The following is a 25,269-nucleotide window of genomic DNA, read 5'->3' on the forward strand; positions in this document are numbered from 1 at the left end:
TCCCTGAAAAATTGGTTGAGATATCCGCAAAATTGTGCACAGGAAACTGCTCACGAACGAACGAACAAACAAAGAAACAAACAAACAAACAAACAAACAAATAAATAAATAAATACATAAACATACTGACCGGACCGAAAATATAACTTCCTCCCAACTTCATTGACGAAGGTAATAACTGGCTAACTGACCGATGGGAAAGTTGACAGGCTGGCTGGGTGACTGACTAGGTGACTGGATATCTAACTGATTGGTTCGATTAATAACTGACTGGCTGACTGACTGACTTGTAGGGTTACTGACTGCCTGACTGGCTCGGTGGCTGGCTGACTGGTTCGGTGGCTGACTGATTGACTGGCTGGTTAAATGCATAGCTGTTTAGCTTGGTGACTGACTGACTGGTTGGGTGACTAGCTGACTGATTGACTGACTGTTGGTTGACAGTATGTATATCTAACTAGCTGATTGTGTCTGGCTGACTGGCTGACTGTATCCCAAACCGGCGTGTTGATTATGTGACTACTGGCTGACTTACTGATTATATATCTAACTAACTGGGTGACTGGCTGGATGGCTGTACACCTAACTGGCAGACTGACTGGCTTGGGAAATTTCTAAACTGGCTTTCCTTGTAACTGTCTGTCTGACTGGCTCTCTGGCTGGCTGGCTGCCCATATGTTAGTCTGTCAGTCTGTTGTTTACTAATTCAGCTTTTTTTGCATTTCTTCTCTGTCTGTCTGTCCATATGTTACTCTCACTCCGGTTCTGTACAAATTCATCCGTCAGACGCACCAAGGCTGTAGTGATAGTGTCCTTGGAGACTATCAGTATTTTGATTATCTCCTTGGAGACTATCAGTACACTGACAGTCATGAGCAGCACGCCCTAAAGAAGAGTGTCTGCCCACCACGCCCGTGACCACCCCACGAAACACTGCCACGGCGAGAAGAGTCTGTCAGACCATCACAGCCCCTCAACACCACCACCACCACCAGCGTCATAAAGACGGCAGGGAGGGGCGGCAGGATGGCAGGACGGAGACAGATGAAGAACATGAACACTGTCGGCAGCCCTGCGGAGTGTCCAGTGTGCATGACAGGCTATGATGGCACAGTGCAGCGGCCGCGCACCCTGCCCTGTGGCCACACTGTCTGCACGCTGTGCGTAGTTCAGCTGAAGGTGCAGGGCCGTGTTACCTGCCCAGAGTGCCGCGTCAGCCACGCCGTGCCCGAGGGAGGGCAGTTCCCTGTCAGCTATGCTGTTGAGGCCCTCATAAGGATGATGAGAGACGCCGAAGTGGCAGCGGCAGCAGTAGCCTCGCCGCCACCCAGTGCCTGGGAAGGGAAAAGGGCAGCATCAGCAGCAGCTGGCAAGAAGGAGGCGGCGGGTCTCCCCAAGAAAATGCGTTCCTTCTTGCAGGAACAGGAGGCCACAGTTGTGGCCGCCATCACCGCCTGCCGGAAGGCTCAGTCGCAGCTCAACCAGTACCAAACGACCCTGGCAGGCTGGGGCGAGCGGCAGCAGCAGCTGGAGGACAGGCTCCTGGGACTGGTGGACCAGAGCAGGAGTGCCAGGGAGCTCCTGCGGCAGGAAGAGTCCCGTGCGGCGGCCAAGGAGGAGGAGCTGAAGAAGGGGGAGCAGGGGCTGCAGGCCGTGCTGGAGACGTTGCGCACCCTTACAACAGAGCAAGAAGCAGGCGTGGCGATGACTTCAGTGTTTCGTTGCACTGGCGAGGCAGAGCAGGCGGTGGAGGAGTGCCGAGAATGTTTTCCTGATGCCAGCACCGTCACCACCGCCAGGAAGGTGAACGTGGCATCTAGTGCAGCCCTGGAGGCTGTCCAGGCGGCTCTGGAAACACTTGCTGCAGAGGAGCCCAGGCCCCAGGCAGACCCAGACTCCACCGTCATGGACAGACTGCACCTCATCTGGATAGGGAGCTTGACGGCCGAGGACCTCCGCAGCCTGACGCAGCCCGCCAGGCGCCTACTGGAGGCTGGCCGGGTGTTTGCTGTCCACCAGGTGGAAGGTCAGCGCCGACACGCAAGAATAAGCCTTGAAGCCGGCCAGCTGTGCCTCCACGCCCTGAAGGACAATCCCCCGCCACGGGGCGCGGCAACCCTCCAGGTGAGCGAGGTTGTGCCGCCCTCCCCCCCCTGCACGGTGTTCCTGGACCTGTCCTGGTCGGGCAGCGCGACGCGGCGGGTCCAAATCCGACTGTGCCCCGACACCCCGCGGGGCAGACAGTTCTTACTGTTGTGCACGGGGCAGCGCGGCCCCTCCTACGTTAACACCAGGTTGTACCATGTCGAAAAGAAGGGGCAGGCGGGAGAGTATGTGAGAGGCGGGGACTACGAGAGTAACGATGGTAGTGGATCATCCGTCCTGCTGCCTGGCCTTGGTGAGGGTGAGTACCGGGAGTCAGGCCGGGCGGGGGATGTGTTTGGGCTGGTGTGGAATGACCGTATCCGGGGTGAGAATGGTAAGTTTGGCATCTTCACCAGAGACTGTCAGGATAGTGTTGTGTCGCTTCATGTCTTCGGTGAGGTGGTGGACGGACTGCACGTGGTGGCCGAGGCAGCCCAACACAGGGACATTAAGGAGGTGACTGTGGCGGACTGTGGCGTGGTGTTGAGAGGGTAATGGCCACCACCACCACCACCAGCTCTCTCCTCTCCTCTCCTCACCTCTTCCCTCCGCTTCTCTCATTTCCTCTGCCTTTCTTTCAAACATTCGCGTCCGGAGACGTTTAATGGAAGGTGTTTCTGTTCAACGTTTTCTCGCTAATTTATCGCCAAGTATTTTCGGATGCATTGCTGTTCTTGTGTGTGTGTGTGTGTGTGTGTGTGTGTGTGTGTGTGTGTGTGTGTGTGTGTGTTGATAAATCACACTCGAAGCACGTTTAGTGAACTGGAAGGAAGCGTTCAATGGCGAGTGTGTGTTTATGATTGTTTGTTTGTTTGTTTGTTTGTGTGTATCTGGATTTGTTTGTTTGTTCGTGTTTGTTTGTACGGGAACGTGTATGGAACTGACTTGTTTTATTATATCTATTTATAAATTGATTCATTTATTCATCTGTTTTAACCATTCTATATTTATTTTGTTGTATTGTATTTTTTTTATTTAGTTTTTATATTCATCTACTTATTCATGTTTATTGTATTTTGAATATAATAGTTATTCATTTATTTATCAAGCCATCTTTTTTGACACGTTTATTTTCTATTGTACTTATTTTATTGGTTTTATCTATTACATGTATCTGTCTGTCATTATTTATCTACTTATTCTTTCATTCATTCACGTATTTATAGTTTTACATTGAACGGTTATATTTATTTTTTTGTCTCCTGTTAATTCTTATGTTCTTATGTACTTATTCTTTCATTCATTCAGTTATTGTTTACTTTTACATTTGAGCGGTTACGATTTTTTTTGTCTCCTGGTATTTTAATTCATTCGTTGTGTATTTTATTACTAGATTATTTTCATTGATTCATTTAGTCATTCATTTATTATCAGTGTTCGTCTCATGGTTTCACTTGTTCATTTATTTTGATGATTTTTCCCTTGAGTGTGTTAAAATTTGTATCTGTTTGTTTATCATTGTGGATTTTTTTTAGCAAAGTGTTTCACAGAGGGGAGTTTTTTTTTCCTATTTCATGATTTGTGTTCCTCTGTTATATTGCTTCCCCCAATTACGAGTTTTATTTCTGGGTTTTTTATTAGCGTGTTTCTTTTCTGTTATTACTAGCCTTGTTTTATTAGCGGTCTTTTTATTTTTATTTTGTTCGTCCTTGAGCTCCTCCTTCACCGTGTCCGCATAGTGAGAGGGCTGCGTGTGCCTTTTCGTGGTGGGCGTTTGTAAAGGTGAAAAAATATAATAATAATAAAGTTTGTATTGATTATGAAACGTGAAAAAAAAAATATACATGTTCTGAAATATAAATGATGTTTTTTAATTGTTTACCAGCGAATGAGATGAATTTTCTGATACTTAAATGGATGGAGTGTTTTGAGTGTGAAGAGAGAGAGAGAGAGAGAGAGAGAGAGAGAGAGAGAGAGAGAGAGAGAGAGAGAGAGAGAGAGAGAGAGAGAGAGAGAGAGAGAGAGAGAGAGAGAGAGAGAGAGAGAGAGAGAGAGAGAGAGAGAGAGAGAGAGAGAGAGAGAGAGAGAGAGAGAGAGAGAGAGAGAGAGAGAGAGAGAGAGAGAGAGAGAGAGAGAGAGAGAGAGAGAGAGAGAGAGAGAGAGAGAGAGAGAGAGAGAGAGAGAGAGAGAGAGAGAGAGAGAGAGAGAGAGAGAGAGAGAGAGAGAGAGAGAGAGAGAGAGAGAGAGAGAGAGAGAGAGAGAGAGAGAGAGAGAGAGAGAGAGAGAGAGAGAGAGAGAGAGAGAGAGAGAGAGAGAGAGAGAGAGAGAGAGAGAGAGAGAGAGAGAGAGAGAGAGAGAGAGAGAGAGAGAGAGAGAGAGAGAGAGAGAGAGAGAGAGAGAGAGAGAGAGAGAGAGAGAGAGAGAGAGAGAGAGAGAGAGAGAGAGAGAGAGAGAGAGAGAGAGAGAGAGAGAGAGAGAGAGAGAGAGAGAGAGAGAGAGAGAGAGAGAGAGAGAGAGAGAGAGAGAGAGAGAGAGAGAGAGAGAGAGAGAGAGAGAGAGAGAGAGAGAGAGAGAGACACACACACACACACACACACACACACACACACACACACAAAGACACACACACACACACACACACACACACACACACACACACACACACACACACACACTTTTATCATTCCTACGATTAGATGCTGCTTCGAATGTGGGGAGGAGGAGGAGGAGGAGGAGGAGGAGGAGGAGAAGGGAAGGAAGATGAAGAGAAGAGAAAAAATGAATGAAAGAAAAAAATAACCTTTTGACATTGCTGTTATGGAGGAAAGGGGAAAGAGGAGGAAGAAGAGGAACACAAGGAAACACAAAGGAAGAACAAACAACAGCAGACCTGCTGGTCCTTACGAGGCTGTTTGTGACAAGCTACACTAACTATCTAATCAAAGGTGGAAGATGAAGGACAGCAAAGGCGAAGGCTCCTCCCCAGCCAAAGCTGGCAGGAAAGGAAAAAGAACCATGCAGCATGGAAAAACTGCATGGAATTTATGTAGGAAAGAGGAAAGAACTACCATTACTGCTACCACTAACCGGGCGATAAAAGCGGACAAGGACACCAGTATTCGAAAGAGCTTAACGTTATTACGACAATGAGTAATATCTTAGTTGCTGGTTGGATTCAAAATACTTGTCTAATCTTTTCTTGAAGGCCGTAACTGTTGTACTATCAACGACATCACAGGGTAGAGAGTTCCAAACATTAACAACTCGATTGAAGAAGAAGTGTTTAGCTTCGTACGACGAGAATCTTTTGCCACTTATCTTCAAATTGTGATTTCTTCTTGTTCTATTTGATCGATCAATTGTAAAGTAATCTTCCGCATTAATATCACTGAACCCTTAAACATTTTAAACACTTCTATTAGATCGCCTCTCATTCTTCGTTTTGACAGGCTGAATAAATCTACTTCTTTAAGCCTTTGTTCATATAATAAATTTCTCAACCTAGGAATCATCTTTGTTACTCTTCGTTGAACCCGTTCCAACTTTTCTATGTCTTTTCTGTAGTAGGGAGACCAAAACTGTACACAGTACTCTAGACGGGGTCGAAGGAAGAGAAGAAGGAAGTGGGAGAGGGAGAGTAATTTCTCCTCCCCTTCTCTCCCCTTCTCCAACGCTTAACATCCCAACACAATTTCTGTCCCTCATTCTATTTTGAGGAGGAGGAGGAGAAGGAGGAGAAGGTGGAGGAGGAGAAGGAGGAGAAGGAGGTGAAGGAGGAGGAGAAGGAGGAGGATAGGGGAAGGTAGTTATGCAGCTATCTTGCTCCCCTTTCACTCTTTTTTCTCTCCCAATATTCAGATGAAGCATAAAATGTTTTAAGTAGTGTTATGAGAGAGAGAGAGAGAGAGAGAGAGAGAGAGAGAGAGAGAGAGAGAGAGAGAGAGAGAGAGAGAGAGAGAGAGAGAGAGAGAGAGAGAGAGAGAGAGAGAGAGAGAGAGAGAGAGAGAGAGAGAGAGAGAGAGAGAGAGAGAGAGAGAGAGAGAGAGAGAGAGAGAGAGAGAGAGGGAGAGAGAGAGAGAGAGAGAGAGAGAGAGAGAGAGAGAGAGAGAGAGAGAGAGAGAGAGAGAGAGAGAGAGAGAGAGAGAGAGAGAGAGAGAGAGAGAGAGAGAGAGAGAGAGAGAGAGAGAGAGAGAGCCTCCGCGGTAATGGTGTTGTGGGCTACTCGTAATGAGTATTGCAGAGTCTTGTATGAGTCACCCGTGGCGAGGAAACGTAGGGTGATAGCCACACGGAGGCCTGGCTCAAGGGATTCTCTTCAGAATGTGCGTTGTTTCTGAATGTGGTGTGTGACACGTTCAGCTATTTCACTGAGGAGGTCCTTGTCAATCCGGGTAAAATTCCTTTGCAGTTCTGGACTTTCGGTTGCCAACTCCTCCATCAGGTTGTCATAGTGGCCTAGCTCTACTCTTCTTTGCAGGTACGGCCAAGCCCAAACCCTCCTCGGCTTCCTCTTTTTTTTTCTGATTTTTCACTTGCAAGGTGGACCTTCACAACTGACACCAATACCATGGCGTGCACATACTCCAAGATGGCCTCCATTAATTATGTGTTATGGCTGTTTGCTAGTGTTATAAGGGCAAGGATGTCTTCAATGTTCTCCATGTTGCTGCAGGTAGATGTTGACGGGAACTTAAATAACAGGTGTGCAGCACGGCCCTTATGTACGTACCTCTCACGTTTACCCACCGACGTACGTGGGGATAACGTTAGGATGACTCAGGGTCTTAACGCACTACGTTACACATACGATATACGTACGTGGGTGTTACGTGCTCTGCCACGCACTACTTGTGGGGGTGTGGCCTCTTGTGGCAATTCGGGTAAGCGTCACGTCATGCTTGCGCAGTGCGTAGGCTTAATACGCATTACCTCGTACTTACGTTATGGCGTCCCTATGTTGACCGTGCAAGCTTTACGTACATCGGCCCCTGACACGTATCCAGTTGATCGCGGCAACAAACCCGCGTATGGCCACGTATGGGCCAAAAATCACATACGTGAGCATACGTGGGCTTGATACGTGAATGTGTGACCGAGGCTTTATCGTCCGAGGCTTATGAGGGTAACAGGAAAAGATAAGAAGATGGGAACAGATAAATGATGAAAGGTTGCCCCAAGTATATGAGGGAAAAGAATGAAAAGAAAGAAAGTGAAGGAAAGCAATGAGAGAAAAACAAAGAATATATACGATGGAGGAGAAAAAAACAAGCGTCTCTTAAGAATCAGTGTGGCTCAATGACTCCTCTTTTTTGCCTCTGAAAATAGCACTGAAAGGGAAGATGGAAACAGCAAAATAATGAAAGTTACCCAAAAAGAAGAGGGAAAAGGACGAATAGACGACGAAGGAGAAAAAAACAAACGTCTCTTAAGAATCTGTCTGGCTCAATGACTCCTCGTTTTGGCCTCTGAAAATTGAGAATAACACGAGAATAACACGAAAAGAGAATAAGACGAATAACACGAAAAGATAACATGAAAAGAATAACACGAAAAGATAAGAAGAAGGGAACAGATAAATGATAAAAGGTTGCCCAGAATATAAGAGAGAAAACAATGAAGAGAAAGAAAGTGAAGGAAAGCACTGAGAGGCCTTCCAAAAATCAGTTATGCTTGGTGAGTTTTTTTTGCCTTTGAGAGTAACAGAAGAGAAAGAGATGGGAAAAAGGAAGGTAATTAAGTTGACCCCAAATAAAGAGTGAAGAGAAAAAACGGAAAGAAAGTAAAAGAAAGATTCGAAAGGCCTTCCAAGAAACAGTTTGACCATGTTACTCTCATTTTTTATTTTGCCTGAGAATATTGGGAAAGAAAAGATAGAAGTAGAAAATGATAAGATGCCCTAAAGAAAGAGTGCAGAGAAAGAAAAGAAAGAAAGCGAGGTAAAGCATAGAGAGACCTTCCAAGAATCAGTCTGACCATGTGACTCCTTTTTTTGCCTTTGAGAATATTGGGAAAGAAAAAGATCGGAGCAGAAAATAATAAAAGATGCCACGAAGAAAGAGTGAAAAGAAAGAAGAGAAAGAAAGCGAAGTAAAGCATAGAGAAACCTTCCTAGAATCAGTTTGACCATGTGACTCCTTTTTTGCCATTGAGAATATTGGAAAAGAAAAAGATAGAAGCAGAAAATGATAAAAGATGCCCCAAAGAAAGAGTGAAAAGAAAGAAGAGAAAGAAACATGGAAAAATGGAAATGCAGGCAACAGAAAGCCTATTGGCTCATTACGAGGTTGCCCGCTTTGATTTAATCTGCTCGACAGCCACTTGGGGCCTGGGGAGCAGATGAAAGATCCTCGACATTGAGGAGCTGATGAAAAGCACCTCGATATTGAGGAGCAGATGAAAGCACCTCAATATTCAGTTCACTCCTGACGCAGCGAAGTGACGGTCGAATCTATATTTGAAGGAGTTGATAGTATTCGCATTTACTACTTCTGAAGGAAGATTGTTCCAGTGGCGGATGACTCGGTTTGAAAAGAAACTCCTTCCGATGTCTGTGTTACATTGACTCGACTGAATGGGTAAGCCGTTATTTATAGTTCTTAGGTTGGTTTGCAGTTCAAAGAATTCGGAGTAATCGACGTTATTGAAGTTTTTCAGATACTTGAAGACTTGAATCATATCCCCTCGCAGACGTCTTTTCTCCAATGTAAAGAGATTGAGTCGCTTGAGTCGTTCCTCGTACGCATGAGCCCTTAAGGTTGGTATCAACTTCGTGGCGCGTCGTTGAATCCTTTCCGATAAATCAATGTCCTTTCTGTCAGTTTCCAGGGGCGTGATCTCACTCGGCGGGTCAGGGCTCTCGGGCATGGTGTCGATGTCCTCGACTGTGAATACGGATGCGAAGTTACTGTTGAGGATTCTGGCCATCTGTTTACTGTCCTGAGTTACAGATCCAGTCTCGTCTGTCAGGGGACCAATATTGGATTTTACTTTCTTTTTCGATCTGATGTATGTAAAGAATTTTTATGAGTTTGTCTTGATGTCACGCGCTATTTGTTTTTCGTAGTTGCGTTTACTACTCCGAATAAGGGTGCGACAAGCTCTGAGGCTGGTGTGGTACTGTGTACGGGCTTTGGCCGTGTCATTTTCTTTCATTAGGTTATAATTCCTTTTTTTTTAAGTATACCGCCCTTTTTATTTCTCTGTTCATCCACGGTGGATCCACGGCACCATTTGCTCGCCTGGGTTTCGTAGGCACCGTAGCCTTCTCTACCTGCAAAAGCTTATCTTTGAAGTTGTTCCACACGTTGTCGAGTGTATTGTCGGTGCATGCAGAGACCATCCTAGAATCAGTTTGACCATGTGACTCTCCTTCATTCATTTTTCCTCTCTTATATTCCTCTTTCGCCCTTTTCTCTTCCTTCTCTTCCTTCTTTCTCTCCTTCATTCAACTTTCCTCTCTTATATTCCTCTTTCGCCCTTTTCTCTTCCTTCTCTTCCTTCTTTCTCTCCTTCATTCAACTTTCCTCTCTTCTATTACTCTTTCGCCCTTTTCTCTTCCTTCTTTTCCTCCTTTCTCTCCTTCATTCAACTTTCCTCTCTTCTATTACTCTTTCGCCCTTTTCCTTTCCTTCTTTTCCTCCTTTCTCTCCTTCATTCAATTTTCCTCTCTTATATTCCTCTTTCGCCCTTTTCTCTTCCTTCTTTTCCTCCTTTCTCTCCTTTATTCAACTTTCCTCTCTTCTATTACTCTTTCGCCCTTTTCCTTTCCTTCTTTTCCTCCTTTCTCTCCTTCATTCATTTTTCCTCTCTTATATTCCTCTTTCGCCCTTTTCTCTTCCTTCTCTTCCTTCTTTCTCTCCTTCATTCAACTTTCCTCTCTTCTATTCCTCTTTCGCCCTTTTCTCTTCCTTCTTTTCCTCCTTTCTCTCCTTCATTCAATTTTCCTCTCTTCTATTACTCTTTCGCCTTTTTCTCTTATTTCTTTTCCTTCTTTCTCTCCTTCATTCATCTTTCCTCTCTTCTATTCCTCTTTCGCCCTTTTCCTTTCCTTCTTTTCCTCCTTTCTCTCCTTTATTCATCTTTCCTCTCTTCTATTCCTCTTTCGCCCTTTTCCTTTCCTTCCTTCCTTCCTTTCTTTCTCTCCTTCATTCATTTTTCCTCTCTTCTATTCCTCTTTCGCCCTTTTCCTTTCCTTCTTTTTCTTCTTTCTCTCCTTCTTCACATTCACTAAACCCTTTCTTTCTCTATTCCTCTCTAACCTTCCTTTTCTTCCTTTTCTCCTTTATCCTATTTTTCATTCAACCTTTTCTCTTGTCTTCCATTCCTTTCTACGACCTTCCTTTCCCTCTTTTCCTCCTTTTCCTCATTTTCATTCACACCATTTTCCTTATATTTCTCATTCGTCTTTTTCCTTTCCCTCCTTCTTCCTCTCTTCATTACTTTCCTGTCTTCTTCCATTCCCCATTTTCTTCCTCCTTTCTTCTCATCTATTCCTTTTTACTCTTTCTTCCTTTCCCTCTTTCTTCTATTCCTCTTTGACCCTCCTCCTCCTCCTCCTCTTGTCCTTCTTCCTCCTGACATTCATTCAACCCTCTCTCTATTCTTCTATTCCTTTCTTTATCCTTCTTACTCTCCCTCCTTTCATTTTTCTTTTCCCCTGTCAGTTTATTCCCTTTTCCTTTCCCTTTTCTCTCTATCTCTCCTTCCTCCTCACTTTCTTTCAGCACTCTTCTCCTCTATTCCTCTCTCACCTCCTTCCTTCCCCGAGACAGGAGGGAAAAGACAGGAGACGAGGTGACGGAAAGCGTTCAGACACCTTTTAGTCATATTTTGCCTTGTGTCTTCGGCTTTCTCGTTCTTGTCCATCAGTGTTAAGGGAAAGGAGGAAGGGAAGGAAGGGAAGTGAGGGAAGAGGGTAGTGTGAGAAAGGGAGGAAAGGGGAAGGGTAGAAAAAAGGAAGGGAAGGGAAAGAATACGTGGATGGAAAGAATACGTGGAAAGGAAGGAAGGGAGGAAGAGAAAGTGAAGGAAAAGAAAGGGAAGGGAGAGAAGGGAAAGGGAGGGGAGAGTAAGTGTGAAAAAGGAAGGGAAGGGAAAGTGTAGGGAAAGGGAAAGAAAGGAAAGGGATGGAAGGGAAGGGAAGGGAAGGGAAGGGAAAGGGATGTAAGGGAAGGAAGGTGAAGGGAAGGGAAGGGAAGGGAAGGGAAGGGAAGGGAAATGGATGTAAGGGAAGGAAGGGGAAGGGAAGGGAAAAGAAAGGGACGTAAGAGGAAAAGAAGGGAAGGGAAAGGAAAGGGATGTAAGGGAAGGAAGGGGAAGGGAAGGGAAAGGAAAGGAAAGGGAAGGAAGGGAAGGGAAGGGAAGAGAATGGGCGGTAAAGGAACGGGATGAAAGGGAAGGAAGGAAGGGAAGGGAAGGGAAAGGAAAGGGATGTAAGGTGAGGAAAAGCTGAAGGGAAAGGAAAGGAAAGGAAAGGAAAAGAATTGAAGGGGAGGAAAGGGGAAATAAATAATGGGAGAGCAGGGTACGGGTGGGAAAGGAAGGGAAAGGAAGAGAAAACGTGGATACGGTTTTGGTATGTTGATGTAATATAAGTGTGTGTGTGTGTGTGTGTTTCTTGTTTGTGTCTATCTGTCTGTCTTTATTTTTCTGTCTTTTTCAACTACTTCTCTGTCTGTGTGTCTGTCTGTATGCATCTGTGTGTGTGTGTGTGTGTGTGTGTGTGTGTGTGTGTGTGTGTGTGTGTGTGTGTGTGTGTGTTCGTTTGTTTGTGCACCTGGCTTTCCTTAATCATAGATATTTATTGAGATTTATGTCCTCCTCTTCCTCCTCCTCCTCCTCCTCCTCCTTCTCCTCCTCTGTTTCTGTTAGCCTCATTTTTTTTTGTCTTCCTCTTCTCATCTTTATTTTATTTCTTTTTCTTCTTGTTTTCTTCTATTTTGTCTGCTTATTCTTATTCTTATTTCCTCTGTCCTTCTTTTTTCCTGATTATATCGTTTTGTTGACCTCTCTTTCCTCCTCCTCCTCCTTCTCCTCCTCCTCCTTCTTTTTCTTCTTCTTGTTCTTGACTTCTTCTTCTTCTTCTTCTTTTTTCTCTTCTTCTTCTTCTTCTTCTTCTTCTTCTTCTTCTTCTTCATCTTCTTCCTCCCAGACTATTAAAATATAACACAAATCTACCTCATCAAACAAGGACCAAACTCTCACACTCGCGTTTTTCTTCATTAAATATCACGGCAAAGTTTTTAGGTTCGTGTGTGTGTTCGTTTTTTTTTCTTCGTTTTATTTATTTTTTTCTCCTTCCTCACGGCGACTAAAGTTAATCAGAGTTAAAAGCAGGAGACGCGGCTCTTTAAAACGTCCTAATGAAAGGGTTTTGCGGAGCGTGTGAAGGTGTTTTATTTTATACTTAGACGCAGAAGAAAATAAATAAAGAGATGAAAACGAGGAATAAGTAAATAAAGATAGGAAGGAAGGGAAAGTGTAAAATAAAATAATAAAAAGGAATTGGAGAAAAAGATAAAATAGAGAAATACAAGGAAATGAAGGAAAAAAAATAAAGAGTTGAAAACGAGGAATAAGTAAATAAAGATAGGAAAGAAGGGGAAGTGTAAATTAAAGGAATAAGAGGAATTAGAGAGAAGGATATAATAGAGAAATACAAGGAAATGAAGGAATAAAATTAATAAAGAGATGAAAACGAGGAATAAGTAAATAAAATAGGAAGGAAAGGAAAATGTAAAGTAAAGGAATAAGAGGAATTAAAGAAAAGGATGAAATAAAAAAATGCAAGGAAATGAAGGAATAAAAAAACGAGGAACAGATAAAAGGTAAAATAAGAGAAATAAAAGGAAATAAAGGAAAAGGATGAAATTAATGAAGGAAATAAAGGAAAGTAAAAGATAGAGGAATAAATACGAGGAGACAGAAAAAAATAGAATAAAAGAATAAAAACAAGGAATAGATGAAAAAAAAGGAAAGGAGAAAATAAAGGAAGAAAAGGAATAAAAATAGAGACGAAAAAAAAATAGATTAGTAGAAATAATTACCTTCAGTTTTTTTTCTTGCACACACACACACACACACACACACACACACACACACACACACACACACACACACTCACTCACTCACTCACTCACTCACTCACTCACTCACTCACTCACTCACACACTCACTCACTCTCTCTCTCTCTCTCTCTCTCTCTCTCTCTCTCTCTCTCTCTCTCGCAATGTGGCGGAAAGGAGCACTGAGGTCACGCGCAGCTTCACCATATCCCCTCAACTTTACTTTTAACCTCCCTAATAGAAGAGAAATGTTGCCAGTCAGTCCCCTTAATGCCTTACCAATGCCAATAAAAGCGATTAATCTCCACGTAACAGGAGAATACACGAGATACACATTGCCGAGTGTAGTCATGCAAATACTGAAACGATAAACACCAAACGAAGAGCAAACATAAACGAGAAGGGTAATTATAAAACGCGGGGAAAGTGATAAATAAATGTCACTGGGTCCCGAAATTGACCTCTCTTTCGGCCACCTCTTTTGATTCTTTTTTTAGGAGCAGCGAGTAGCGGGCTTTTTTTATTATTGTTTCCTTTTTTGTGCCCTTGAGCTGTCTCCTTTGCTGTAAAAAAAAAAGTTAGAGCAAGAAGAAAAAGGAAAACAAAAATAGGGGAGATGGAGAAACAAGAGGAAAGAAAGTTAGAAAATGGAAAAAAATAAAGAAAATAAAAATTAACACAAAACGGACGCAATATACAAAACCCTCACCAACCGGACAAGGAAAAAAGACCATAAAAAATAAGAAGAACAAGATGAAGGAGGAGGACTAAGATGATGATGATGATGATGAGGAGGAGGAGGAGGAGGACGAGGAGGAGGAGGACGAGGAGGAGGAGGACGAGGAGGAGGAGGACGAGGAGGAGGAAGAAACAAGGCCAAGCAAATCACACACAAAAAAAAGTAAAACCAGAACCAAATAACAAGATGAAGAATGAGGAGAAAAACGAAGATAAGCAGGAAGAGAAGGAGGACGAAAAGGAGGAGGAAGATGAAAATAACAGGTAGGAGGAGGAGGAAGGAAACAAGAAGGAAGGCAGAGATGAGTAATAGAAGGAGGAGGAGGAGGAGGACGGGGAGGAGAAAGATGAAGATGAGAAGTAGGAGGATGAAGAGATGGAGGAGAAGGATAAATATAAATAGGAGGAGCATGAAGAGATGGAGGAGGAAGATGAAAATAACAGGTAGGAGGAGGAGGACTAAGGAAAGGAGGAGGAAGAGAGAGATGAGTAATAATAGAAGGAGGAGGAGGAGGAAGACGGGGAGGAGAAAGATAAAGATGAGAAATAGGAGGAGGAGAAAGAGATGGAAGAGGAAGATGAAAACAGGTAGAAGGCTGAGGAAGATGAAGATAAGTAGGAAGCAGTGAAGGAGGAGGAGGAGGAGAGGGCAAGCAAGCAAGCAAGCACCCACACACACACTTGATAAATAGCCATAATAACAAGAAGTGAGGGATACGAGACCCTCCCCTTGCGGCATGAAGAGAGACTTGAGTGCACTAGTGATGGCCGGGGAAGATGATGATGAAAAGGAGAGGGAGAAGAGGAGGAGGAGGAGGAGGAGGAGTTGAAGGTGTATAACAAGCATAAGAGAGAAGGGAGCGGTTCACCTCAATGATCTCATACAATACTTTTAGATAATGATAAGATATAGATAGAGGCAGAGAGGAAGGGAAGCTGATTGGTGTGTAGAGGTGGTGTACTTATACTGATAGGTAAGTATACAGGTAAGGTTGTAGTTAGTTAGTTGACCTCTCTTTCGGTCACCTCTTTGGATTCTTTTTAGGAGCAGCAAGTAGCGTTTTTTTTATTTTTATTATTGTTTCCTTTTTTTGTGCCCTTGAGCTGTCCCCTTTGTTGTAAAAAAAAAGTAGGTATGTAGTAAGTCAATCGATAGACAGATATAGATACATAGATGGAGATAATTGGCCATAGATGGATAGGTATGGATAGATGAATGGAGATGGACAGATGAATACAAAGAGAGGTAGGAAGAAGAAGCAGAGAAGGAGATAGGTAGGAGGAAGATAGAGAGGAGCAGAAGAGGAAGATAAGCAGGAAAAAGATGGAGAGAAGAAGGAGACGAAGAAAGAGGATAAAAATGAAGATAAAGTAGAAGAAAGATGCAGAAAAGAAGAAGAAGGAGAAGAGGAGAAGAGAGATGAAGATAAGCAGGAAGAAGATGGAGAGAAGAAGAAGACGAAGAAAGAGGATAAAAATGAAGATAAAGTAGAAAAAAGATGCAGAAAAGAAGGAGACTATAAAGAAGCTTGGAAAGAAGATAGATAGACAGGTAGGAAGAAGAAGCAGAGAAGGAGATGAAGGTAAGTAGGAGGAAAATGGAGAGAAAAAGAAGACGATGAAGAAAGAGGATAAAAATGAAGATAAAGTAGAAGATTCAGAAAAGAAGGAGACGGAGAAGAGGAGAAGAGAGAAGATGAAGATAAGCAGGAAGAAGATGGAGAGAAGAAGGGGACGATGAAAAAAGAGGATAAAAATGAAGATAGAGTAGAAGGAAGATGCAGAAAAGAAGAAAACGATGAAGAAGATAGAAAAGAGGATAGATAGACAGTTATCACAAAAAAAAATCCTTAGATAGATAGATAGATAGATACAGGCAGAAAAATTAAACAAGTCATTGAGTGTTCCATGGTTATATTAGCAGAATCAGGAGAGAAACAAACAGCAAAGTCATATTATTTAGTGAGAGAATGACAATCAAGTCTTTGGTGGAGGGTGAAAAAAAAAACAGAAAAAAATGAACAACGTGAGCAAGAGAACAGGTCGTAAAAACTGACCTCTCTTCTAACCTCTTAATCTTTGTTTGTTATTGTTTTTTGTTACGGAATCGGCGCCTACCGGGATTTTGTTGTTGTTTTGTTTTGTTTTGTGTCCTTGAGATGCCAACCTTCCTGTAAAAAAAATCATATGGGAAGTAAATAAAGGAAGAAACAGACCAAGTAATAGAGGACGATAGAGGACATAGATAATATACTGACAGAGTATACAGACGCAGCATCCAGAGACCTTTAGACTGAAACACAGGATAGAGAACGTAAGAAATAGACCAAGTGATAGAGTAATAGATGAACATAAAGAACATAGATATATCAATAGAGTACACGAGGGCAGCATCCAGAGAGCCTTAGACTGAAACACAGGATAGAGAACGTAAGAAACAGACCAAGTGATAGAGTAATAGATGAACATAGAGAACATAGATATAGCAAGAGAGTATACAGACCACAGAGTTATATACATAGAGGGTTCCCAAAGCCTGGATATTTAAGCAACTGGCGGCCATCTTAGGGTGACGGATGGCGAGACAGAGAGAAATTTAACATCACATAGTTATGTCTGCTACTGCTATTATCAAGTTAACAGCGCCTCGGCGATCCTCTGTCAGATAGACTTGTTATTTTCTTGTCCATCTTTTACCCCCTGGTTATTGTTACATTGGTACTTGTCATATTACATCTGAATCGGAAAAATGTGCTGAATTTGAAACTGTAAACGAAAATTTAATACAATATAAAGTACATGAATGACAAGGAGTTGAAGCAAAAAAGGTGAACAAAAATGTTTATACACAACCATAATCTTTTTCTCATTATTTTATTGTAGGTTTACCTCAGTGCAATAAATCTGTGACCATGATATGCAGCAATGTCTCACGATGATCGGCTCAATTTTCCAAAATATCATAATGGTGGCTAGCTAACAGTGGTTAAGTGTAAACATGTGGAATCATTGAAAGGTCGCCAATCCGTCACCCCATGGCGGCCGACCACAGAGTTAACAGGCAGGAGCAGTGGCTTCACCTCTCACCGTGGCTAGAGATTGGAGTTGAACCCTCTAGTATATAACTCTGTGATACAGACGCAGCACCAAGAGACCTTAGACTGAAACACAGGATAGGGAAAGTAAGAAACAGACCAAGTGATAGAGTAATAGACGAACATAGAGAACATAGATATAGCAATAGAGCACACAAGGGCAGCATCCAGAGACATTGAGACTGAAATGTAGGTTAGAGGAAGTATAAAAGAGAGCAGAACCGAGAGTAAAAAAAGAGAAAAGAAAAAAAAGTTAGAAAGAAATACTGACATAGACCGTCCTCGAAAAAGAAACAGAGGAGAATAAAATAGAAAAAAAAACATGGAAAAACAGACAGCCACAGAAAACCACAGAGACTAACAATGAATAATGTGAAGAAAAACTGGAAGAAAAAAGAGAGAGACAATGAGAGAGAGAGAGAGAGAGAGAGAGAGAGAGAGAGAGAGAGAGAGAGAGAGAGAGAGAGAGAGAGAGAGAGAGAGAGAGAGAGAGAGAGAGAGAGAGAGAATAAAACATGGAGGCTGTACCATTATGATTGATAGGCGTACACACACACACACACACACACACACACACACACACACACACACACACACACACACACGATATGGTCACTCCTCTCTCTCTCTCTCTCTCTCTCTCTCTCTCTCAACATGTCTATTTCCTCCTCTTACTTCTACACTCAAAACACTCCATTTTTTACTCCCATTTAGAAGCATCAGAAAATTCATCCTCATTCGCTGGCAAACAATTAAAAAAAAAAACATTTATATTTTATAACATGTATATTTCCTTTAAATCATGTACATTTTTTTTTCATGTTTCATAATCAATACAAACTTTATTATTTTTTTTTCACCATTACAAACGCCCACCACGAGGCAAACACACGCAGCCCCTCTCACTATGCGGACACAGTGAAGGAGGGAGCTCAAGGACGAACAAAAATAAAGAAACCGCTAATAAAACAAGGCTAGTAATAACAGTAAAGAAAAACACACACAAAAAACTCGTAATAGGGGGAAGCAATATAACAGAGGAACCCAAATCATGAAATAGGAAAAAAAAATCCCTCTTTGAAACACTTTGCTGAAAATTCCATAATAATGAACAAACGGATGAATATTGACACATTCACGAAGGGAGAAACTCACCCAAAATAAAACAATAAGGGAAAACACGAGACGAACACTTATAATAAATGACTGACTAAATGAATCAATAGAAATATACCGGGAGACGAACACTTGTAATAAATGAATGACTAAATGAATCAATAAAAATATACCGGGAGACGAACACTTGTAATAAATGAATGACTAAATGAATCAATAAAAATATACCGGGAGACGAACACATGTAATAAATGAATGACTAAATGAATCAATAGAAATAAACCAGGAGACAAACACTGCTAATAAATGAATGACTAAATGAATCAATAGAAATAAACCAGGAGACGAACACCGCTAATAAATGAATGACTAAATGAATCAATAGAAATAAACCAGGAGACGAACACCGCTAATAAATGAATGACTAAATGAATCAATAGAAATAAACCAGGAGACGAACACCGCTAATAAATGAATGACTAAATGAATCAATAGAAATAAACCACGAGACAAACACTGCTAATAAATGAATGACTAAATGAATCAATAGAAATAAACCACAAGACAAACACTTGTAATAAATGAATGACTAAATGAATCAATAAAAATAAACCACGAGACAAACACTGCTAATAAATGAATGACTAAATGAATCAATAAAAGAAAAGTAATAATAAAATACACAACGAATGGATAAAATAAGAGGACACAAGAAATAATCGTAACCGTTCAAATGTAAAACTAAAAAAATAACTGAATGAATGAAAGAATAAGTAAATAATACCCTAAGAATTAACAGGAGACATAAAAATAAATATAACCGTTCAATGTAAAACTATAAGTGAACGAAGGAAAGAATAAGTAGATAAATAAATGACAGACACACATGTAATAGATAAAACCAATAAAATAAATACAATAGAAAATAAACATGTCAAAATAAATGGATAAATAAATACATGAATAACTAAAATACTCAAAATACAATAAACATGAATAAGTAGATGAATATGAGCGCCAAATATAATGAAACAAATACAGTAGAATACAAAATAAATATGGAATGGTTAAAATAAATGAATAAATGAATAAAAAAATAAATAAGTAAATAAAATAAAAATAACATTCGTTCCCAAACACATTCCCGTACAAACAAACGCGAACAAACAAATTCACACACACACACACACACACACACACACACACACACACACACACACACACACACACACACACACACACAGCAATGCATTAAAAAATACTTCGGCGATAAATTGGCGCGAAAACGTTAAACATAAACACTTTCCATTAAACGTTTCCGGACTCAAACGTTTGAAAGAAAGGCAGAGGAAATGAGAGAAGCGGAGGGAAGAGGTGAGGTGAGGAGGGATAAGTGGAGGAGAGGAGAGAAATGGAGAGAAAGAGGAGGTGGAGGAGGAGGGTGAGAAGTAGGGGTAGAGATTGAGGAGGGAATTGAAAGAGAGAAAGGGGATGGAAAGAAGGTGGGAGAGAAAAAAGAAGAGGAAGAGGAGGAGAGAAGAAGAAAGAGAAGAGAGAACGAAGAGCACAGGAGAAGAAAGGCGAGGAGATAGAAAAGAGAGGAGAGGAAACGTATTTAAAGAAGAGGAAAATATAAGAGAAAATGAAAGGAGATTATTCACGAAAGGGTAGCCTACTAATTTCGAAATGCTGACCGCTTATTTCTGGACAAAATATGATGCTGTTTATTGTGGAGATAGTATTTTTCTCCGGAAATCACTATATGATTGACTTTTCAGTACTTGCTGTGCACCCGCCGCCCGCCGCCGCAGCCGCATAATAGCTCGCAGAGAGGTTCATTTTGCTTACTGTTTCTATATTTCACTCATCGCTCACGAAGACGACAAGTGAACAAACTAAAACATAACCGGACAAATGCATGTTTTTCCTGCTGTGTTTTCCCTCACTGTACATGTGGATTGAACAGCAGAGCGACTTATTTCTGCGAGGAGGTATTTCTCGCAACACCGGAGGGACAGCCGCCGCATATCCTGTCCCGCGTGTCAAATTTCCGTCGGCCCACACTGAGTGCCGAATGAATTTAAACTACCCAAACCTGACTTTACGCAACCTACCTACCGGGGAGCCCCCCGCCCGGGGACCCCCCTTCCATTTGCGACGGAAAACAACACGACAGTGTGTTGTATGGACACAAAATACTTCATATTATGGAATAATACTGATGGAGCTTCTCCCCCCTTGGCCCCCCCTAGACCCCTTTCTATTTTCTGGAGGTCACTTGTTACTGCACTGCATTCAGGGACCAAAAAGGAATCCATGTTGTAGGTATTACCTTCGCCAGAGGAGGCTACCCAGTACCCACTCGTAGATATTATCCAAATGAAGGAAAGTGAAAACGAAACGAAACGAAATACGAAAAAAGAAAAGAAAAAGTGAAAAAATGAAATACCAAGAAAAGCAAAGAATAGGAGAGGAGAGGAAAACAAAAAGGAAAAGGTGAAATAGATCAAATAACAGGAAAGGAGAGGAGTGAAAGACAGAACAGGAAAACAAAATAAAGAAAATGAAGAAAAGAGAGAGAGAGAGAGAGAGAGAGAGAGAGAGAGAGAGAGAGAGAGAGAGAGAGAGAGAGAGAGAGAGAGAGAGAGAGAGAGAGAGAGAGAGAGAGAGAGAGAGAGAGAGAGAGAGAGAGAGAGAGAGAGAGACTTTCTCCCCAGCACAGCAGAGCACAGGAAACAACACAGTGAGCCTTGTGTGTTGCGTACACGACACGGCGCATCACGATACAGGAACGTCGCCTTGAACTCACACAGTGTGAAGACAAACAACAGGAACCACGGAAACAACGGGAACAAGCAAACAGCAGGGCGGTGGTGCAGGGGTTGACCGCAGCAGGTGACCAGGTGGTGGTGGTGGTGGTGGTGGTGGCCATTACCCTCACAACACCACGCCACAGTCCGCCACAGTCACCTTCGTAATGTTCATGCGTTTGGCTGCCTCGGCCACCACGTGCAGCCCGTCCACCACCTCACCGAAGACAAAACCCCCACCACCATCCTTACGGTCTTGGGTTAAGATGCCAAAGTGACCACATTCTCCCCGGGTAGCCTCACTCCACCTCAGGCCAAACACAGCCCCCGCACGGCCTGATATCGAGTACTCACCCTTATCAAGGCCAGGCAGCAGGACGGATGCCCCTTTACCATCGTTACTCTCGAAGTCCCCGCCCCCTACATACTCTCCCGCCTCCGCCTTTTTCCCTACCCCGTACAACCTGGTTTTAACGTAGGAGGGGCCGCGCTGCCCCGTGCACAACAGTAAGAACTGTCTGCCCCGCGGGGTGTCGGAGCTCAGACGGATTTTGACCCGCCGCGGCGCGATGCCCGGCCAGGACAGGTCCAGGAACACCGTGCAGGGGGGGGAGGGCGGCACAACCTCGCTCACCTGCAGGGTTGCCGCGCCCAGTGGCGGGGGATGGTCCTTCAGGGCGTGGAGGCACAGCTGGCCGGCTTCAAGGCTTATTCTTGCGTGTCGGCGCTGACCTTCCACCTGGTGGACAGCAAACACCCAGCCAGCCTCCAGCAGGCGCCTGGCGGGCTGCGTCAGGCTGCGTAGGTCCTCGGCCGTCAAGCTCCCTGTACAGATGAGGTGCAGTCTGCCCATAACGGTGGAGTCTGAGTCTGACTGGGGCCTGGGCTCCTCTATAGTAAGTGTTTCCAGAGCGGCCAGGACAGCCTGGACAGCCTCCAGGGCTGCACTAGATGCTGCGTTCACCTTCCTGGCGGTGGTGACGGTGCTGGCATCAGGAACACCTTCTCGGCACTCCTTCACCGTCTGCTCTGCCTCGCTAGTGACACGAAACACTTCAGTCACCGCCGCGCCTGCTTCTTGCTCTGTTGTAAGGGTGCGCAACGTCTCCAGCACGGCCTGCAGCCCCTGCTCCCCCTTCTTCAGCTCCTCCTCCTTGGCCGCCGCACGGGACTCTTCCTGCTGCAGGAGCTCCCTGACGTTCCTGCTCTGGTCCACCAGTCCCAGGAGCCTGTCCTCCAGTTGCTGCTGCCGCTCGCCCCAGCCTGCCAGGGTCGTCTGGTACTGGTTCAGCTGCGACTGAGCCTCCCGGCAGGCGGTGATGGCGGCCACAACTGTGGCCTCCTGTTCCTGCAGGAAGGAACGCATTTTCTGAGAGAGACCCGCCGCCTCCTTCTTGCCAGCTGCTGCTGCTGCTCTTTCCCCTTCCCCGGCACTGGGTGGCGGCGAGGCTGCTGCTGCTGCTGCTGCCACCTCAGCGTCTTTCATCATCCTTATGAGGGCCTCAACAGCATAGCAGACAAGGAACTGCCCTCCCTCGGGCACGGCGTGGCTGACGCGGCACTCTGGGCAGGCAACACGGCCCTGCTCCTCCAGCTGATCTATGCACAGCGTGCAGACAGTGTGGCCACAGGGCAGGGTGCGCGGCCTCTGCAGTGTGTCATCATAGCCTGCCAGGCACACTGGACACTCCGCAGGGCTGCCGCCAGTGTTCATGTTCTTCTTAGCCCGTCTCCCCTGTGCCTTCCTGCGGCCCCTCCCTGCAGCCTCCATGACGCTGGTGGTGGTGGTGTTGAGGGGCTGTGATGGTCTGACACTCTCCTCGCAGTGGCAGAGTACCGTGCGATGGGCGGACACTCTTGGGAGTGGCAGTCGCCTGGGAGTGGCAGTCGCTGAGTGCCCGACGATCAGTGTACTGATTATCTCCAGGGAGATGATAAATACAATGATAGTCTCCTTGGAGACTATCAGTGTATTGATAGTCTCCAAGGAGACAATCACTACAGCCTTGGTGCGACTGTACTGATGATGATGTGAGGCGGCGAGGGGAAGGAGGACAGGAGGGGGAGGGACACACAAGCCTCAACAATAACGAGAGAGAGAGAGAGAGAGAGAGAGAGAGAGAGAGAGAGAGAGAGAGAGAGAGAGAGAGAGAGAGAGAGAGAGAGAGAGAGAGAGAGAGAGAGAGAGAGAGAGAGAGAGAGAGAGAGAGAGAGAGAGAGAGAGAGAGAGAGAGAGAGAGAGAGAGAGAGAGAGAGAGAGAGAGAGAGAGAGAGAGAGAGAGAGAGAGAGAGAGAGAGAGAGAGAGAGAGAGAGAGAGAGAGAGAGAGAGAGAGAGAATAATGTTGGAAGGTGATGAAAAGGAGAAGGGGAATGAAAAGGAGGTGGGAGAGATGAAAGAGGAGGAGGAGGAGGAGAGGAGACTCTTGTTCACAGGTAAATAGGTAAAGCAAATAGGTAAAAAGGTAGGTAATGGGCAGTTGTTGTTGTTGTTGTTGTTGTTGTTGTTGTTGTTGTTGTTGTTCTCAGGCCAAGGTAAGTAATGGGTGTTGTTTATCCTCAGGTGAAGAAAGGTCATCGGTAATGCGCTTCAACAATCATCTTCCCATTTACTTCCCAGGTAGAGATAAGCAAATGGGTCTTGCTCTAATAATCAGGTGCAAGGGACTAACAAATGGGTGAGGCGTTTCAACCATCATCCTCCCTATTTTTAATCCCCTGGTGAAGGAAGGTTACTAACAGGTGAGTCGTGTTAATATAATTCCTCCCATTCATTATGTTACTCCCAACTGAAGGAAGTTAATTAATGGGTGACGCCTTGTAATAATACCTCATCCCATTTCCATCCCTATTGGCGGGCAAGGGTGAGTAATGGGTGTTGCTGGTATTTTGCAAACGATTTTAAGGGATACTGTACTCAATGAATAGGTGAATAAAATGAATAAGAAAAGAAAGAAAGAAAGAGAGAACGAATGAATGCATGAATAAATTAAAGCAAAAAAAAGTGGGAAAGAAAGAAAAAAGAAAGATGAAGAAATAAAGAGAAAAATAAGTGAAAGAGTTGAAAGAAGAAGAAAACTACTAGAGCCTCACTGAAGGCATTAAGGGACACTGACATAAACATATATACACAAGAAAAGAATAAAAACGTGAATAATTAAAAAAAAAAAAAAACGAGCATCACAAAAAATCAGTAGAAGCAGCAAAGACATTCTTCTCTTACCTAAAATAGATACCGTTGCAGTAGTAGACGCTGTAGAAGCAGCTGTATTAGTAGTAGTAGTAGTAATAGTAGTAGTAGTAGTGGTAGTGGTAGTGGTGGTAGTGGTGGTAGTAGTAGTAGTAGTAGTAGTAGTAGTAGTGGTAGTGGTAGTGGTGGTAGTGGTGGTAGTAGTAGTAGTAGTAGTAGTAGTAGCAGTAGTAGTAGTAGTAGCAGCAGGATCAGGAGAATAGTATTTGATCTCTTTCCGTCCGTCTCCAGTCTAATCCAGCACCATCACCATCAACACTATCAACACCATCACCATCAACACCATCAACACCATCACTTAGTTTCCTTTCTTCTTTGTTTTTGTTTTCTTTTACCTATCTCACTCACTCACTCACTCACTCACGTACTCCAAACTTACTTCTTTTAGCGGCCAAGTTTTCTCTTGTTTCGTTTCTTGTCTGTTTCCAAGTTCCTTTAGTTTCTCCTCGGCCAACTTCCTTTAGTTTCTCCTCGGCCAACTTCCTTTAGTTTCTCCTCGGCCAACTTCCTTTAGTTTCTCCTCGGCCAACTTCCTTTAGTTTCTCCTCGGCCAACTTCCTTTAGTTTCTCCTCGGCCAAGTTCCTTTAGTTTCTCCTCGGCCAACTTCCTTTAGTTTCTCCTCGGCCAACTTCCTTTAGTTTCTCCTCGGCCAAGTTCCTTTAGTTTCTCCTCGGCCAACTTCCTTTAGTTTCTCCTCGGCCAAGTTCCTTTAGGTTCTCCTCGGCCAACTTCCTTTAGTTTCTCCTCGGCCAACTCCCTTTAGGTTCTCCTCGGCCAACTTCCTTTAGTTTCTCCTCGGCCAACTCCCTTTAGGTTCTCCTCGGCCAACTTCCTTTAGTTTCTCCTCGGCCAACTCCCTTTAGGTTCTCCTCGGTCAACTTCCTTTAGTTTCTCCTCGGCCAACTCCCTTTAGGTTCTCCTCGGCCAACTTCCTTTAGTTTCTCCTCGGCCAACTTCCTTTAGTTTCTCCTCGGCCAACTCCCTTTAGGTTCTCCTCGGCCAACTTCCTTTAGTTTCTCCTCGGCCAACTTCCTTTAGTTTCTCCTCGGCTAAGTTCCTTTAGTTTCTCCTCGGCCAAGTTCCTTTAGTTTCTCCTCGGCTAAGTTCCTTTAG

General features: G+C 43.8%; 2 protein-coding genes across 3 annotated transcripts in view; one reads left to right on the top strand and one right to left on the bottom strand.

Annotated features, from left to right (window-relative positions):
• LOC127009850 (E3 ubiquitin-protein ligase TRIM32-like) overlaps window positions 1-2,750 on the top strand; it is a 96,406-nt gene extending 93,656 nt beyond the window's left edge. The window contains exon 2 of the mRNA XM_050883219.1: window positions 2,545-2,750. Coding sequence (XP_050739176.1) covers window positions 2,545-2,640 — 96 coding nt within the window. The 3' untranslated portion in view covers window positions 2,641-2,750. The remainder of the gene's footprint in view (window positions 1-2,544) is intronic.
• A 17,538-nt stretch (window positions 2,751-20,288) lies between these two features.
• LOC127009849 (uncharacterized) overlaps window positions 20,289-25,269 on the bottom strand; it is a 25,712-nt gene continuing 20,731 nt past the window's right edge. Inside the window, exon 2 of one of the 2 annotated variants that reach the window (XM_050883217.1) lies at window positions 20,289-22,378. In XM_050883217.1, the coding sequence (XP_050739174.1) occupies window positions 21,035-22,378 (1,344 nt within the window). In that variant the 3' untranslated portion in view covers window positions 20,289-21,034. The remainder of the gene's footprint in view (window positions 22,379-25,269) is intronic. The other variant, XM_050883218.1, reaches the window with a different exon arrangement.

This window comes from Eriocheir sinensis, chromosome 42 (genome assembly GCF_024679095.1).
Source record: "Eriocheir sinensis breed Jianghai 21 chromosome 42, ASM2467909v1, whole genome shotgun sequence".
NCBI lineage: Eukaryota > Metazoa > Arthropoda > Malacostraca > Decapoda > Varunidae > Eriocheir > Eriocheir sinensis.